General features: G+C 38.1%; 1 protein-coding gene across 10 annotated transcripts in view; it reads right to left on the bottom strand.

Moving 5' to 3' along the window:
* The window catches only part of Nbeal1 (neurobeachin-like 1), a 167,793-nt gene that overhangs the window by 138,719 nt on the left and 25,882 nt on the right, over positions 1-3,192 (bottom strand). For all 10 annotated transcript variants that reach the window (XR_001236404.1, XM_013520723.1, XM_013520721.1 and 7 more), the window contains exon 4: positions 2,280-2,441. Coding sequence is in view for 9 of the 10 variants with exons in the window: in XM_013520723.1 (XP_013376177.1) it covers positions 2,280-2,441 (162 nt within the window). In the remaining variant the exon portion in view is untranslated. The remainder of the gene's footprint in view (positions 1-2,279; positions 2,442-3,192) is intronic.

The following is a 3,192-nucleotide window of genomic DNA, read 5'->3' on the forward strand; positions in this document are numbered from 1 at the left end:
CTAGGGTTTTTTTTTGTCTTTTTTTGAGACAGGGTCTCGCTGTGCAGTTCAGGCTGGCCTTGAGCTCACTTTGTAGCCCAGGCTGGTCTCGAACTCACAACAATCCTCCTGCCTCAGCCTCCCGAGTGCTGGGAGGCATGCACCACCACACCGGGCTCTAGTTTCTGATGTAACACATAAAGTTTTGGAAGATGTCATTTTGGTCTTCACAAGGAAAAAGCTGAATAAACTAAAAATCAATAAACCCTAGATCCTTCATAATTTATATAAAGACATCAAAAGGGAATAAATGAAAATAAAATATACTGTAATTTTTACTTCTGTTTCCTCTCAAAACTAGAGATTGAATCTGGGAACCTCACTTGTATTAGGCAAGTGCTCTACCACTTATCTACAGTTCCCAGATCTTTTTAAATTTTATCTTGGGTAAGCCATGCATGTGGCCACACGCCTGTAATCCTAGCAAAATAAGAAAAATAAAGCCAGGCATAGCAGTGCATACCTATAATGCCAGCTACTAGAAGGTTGAGGCAGGATTGTGAGTTTGAGGCCAGCCTGGCAACTTAGCAAGACTTTGACCCAAGATAAAATTTATGTATGTATGTATGTATGTCTCTTTGAGACAGGGTCTCGCTATGCAGTTCAGGCTGGTCTTGAGCTCACTTTGTAGCCCAGGCTGGTCTTGAACTCGCAAGATACTCCCACCTCAGCCAACTCACGTGCTGGGATTACAGACATGTGCCACCATGCCCAGCCTAAACCTTTTAAAATTAGAATCTCCTTAAAGATTAAAGCTCAAATTCTGTATTTCAACTAGGGATTCCAATTGATAATTATGCATACCAAGATTTAAGTACCATGGACCTAATTAATAAACCTGGAAAATATAATAATCTAGAAAATGAATATATTTTATTAATAAAATGATAAAATGAAAAAGCTAAAATGTATAATTTCACAAATATAATGCACAGTCATAGAAACGTTCATACAGGGGCTGAGTGTGGCCTAGTGCTAACTTGTTTCTCAAGCATGGGCGCGGCCCTAAATTCAATCCTCAACACCAAAAAAAGTACACATTTATAGGTGAGCAACACACAGAAAGTACTAGTATAATCATTTCTCACTGAAGCAAAACCTCCTGTTACTTTCTTTATGTTAAAACAACATTTATGGTGCATACCTGAGAGGCTAAGGCATGACTATCGTTATGAGTCTGAGGCTAGCCTGGGCTACAAAATGAGTTCAAGACCAGCCTTAACTGCATTGTGAGACCCTGTCTCAAAAAGACAATTAACTAAATAAATAAATAAATAAATAAATAAAACAACACTAAAATTCTTGGCTGAGTGTCTCAGCAATTAGCTACACTCAAAAAGTTTTGTAACGCATGAAGAAATGACAAACATTACAAAAGGTGGTCATACTCTAAAGATCTAAACGAACAACAAATATCATTAATAATTAATATTAGGGCTTATATTTATAGACATTCCTCCAAAGCCTCCTGGTGTCATAGGTGGAGTTTTTCAGAGATGACTGGATCTAGGGTGTGTGATGCTGCAATTTACAGTGTAATGCGAGGATTGACTCATGATGTGATACTAGGATTAAGAGTAACCCACGTGGGTGTGAGTGCTATCTAATGGGGCAGGTAGTCTGGGTAGAATATAAGGGACAGAAAGAGGGCTGCTGCTTGCTACTTCACTGCCTTCTGCCTGCCACGAACTGTTTCTCCTTTGTGATGCCCCTCTGCCATGCCACCCTGCCTGAAAGCCAAACTATGAACTGAAACCTCTATAAACTGTGAGCTACAATAAACCCTTCCTCACTGAACCTTGGATGTGGGGTATTTTGTCTCAGCAATGACAAATTAAGACAATCAATAAATGGGCCAGGTACAGTGGCACACATCCGTAATCTCAGTGTTCAGGAGGCCACGATGGGATTGTCACAAGCTTGAAGCCAAAATGGGTTTACACAGTGAGTCCAAGACCATCCTGAACTATATAGTGAGATACTCTTTCAAATAAGAAATAGCCAGGGGGACATGATGGCATATGCCTATAACCCAAGCACTTGGGATGCTGAGGCAGGAGGATTGCCCCAAATTTGAGGCAAGCCTGGGTTACATAGTGAGTTTAGGGCCAGCCTGAACTATACAGTGAGACCCTGTCTCAATAAATCAAAAAAAAAAAAATCTCAAAACCAAGAAACCTATTATTTTGGTAATGATTATTTTTAAATAGATACTTCATTTGTATTTTTATACCAGATACCTGCAAAGAATAATGAAGAACTTGACAAGCAAAATTGACAAGGCTTGTTGTTGTTCCTCTAACCCATCTGCCATTTTCTGAACACACTGTACCAGCTGCATCCTCAGAACCTGCAGAATATTATCAGGAAGTAGAGATATTCCTGGAGGCACATCATCTACCCTACAATTGAGGGGAAGAAAATAAAGAGTGTTGAAAATACAGAAGAAAATCTCTAGCACTTAAATGAACAGCATTTTCAGCCTAACTCCTAAAGAAGTGCTTTTCCAAATGCTCTGTAACTTCTTGTCTATGAGCACTACGAGGTTGCTAACTAGATTGTAGCAAAATGATTAATCTTATTTCAGAAGAGAGGAGAGACTCATATTTTCAATTGTTCTATTTTTAATTAAAATATGTACAACTATATAATATATAGAAGTTCATAGATATAAATTTTGTCATCTGCTTTACTGAACACTAATGCCCTACCTTATACACTCCCTAAGCCCTATGATTGTGAGAAGGCAAAATAATAAATGGCAAAAGGAGAAAGATGAGAAGATGAATGTAGACCTCATATATGAGCATTAATACAAGATTTTTTAGAGTAATGTATCAGTATTTTGTGATAAATGGCTTCTGTGTAAAGACAATATGGGTTTTTAAAGGCAAAAGTCTAATGAGATAGATGTAAGTGGCTCCTCTGGTGTCTCTTTTGCAATAAAAGCCCATACTAGAGTCACAGTCTTAAGACCTAGGGAACACATTCCACTTCTGTAACATGGCATTGGTAATTCTCTCTGAAGTTCCTCAATCTATAAAATTTTAATATCATCTGGCCTATTTCACAGGGCTCTAAAACCAGAGGTCAATATGCATTTTTGCTGTGAAATACATGAGGAACTATAAATACATATATATATATATATAT

Source organism: Chinchilla lanigera, unplaced genomic scaffold (genome assembly GCF_000276665.1).
Source record: "Chinchilla lanigera isolate Chin_1 unplaced genomic scaffold, ChiLan1.0 scaffold00056, whole genome shotgun sequence".
Classification (NCBI taxonomy): Eukaryota; Metazoa; Chordata; class Mammalia; order Rodentia; family Chinchillidae; genus Chinchilla; species Chinchilla lanigera.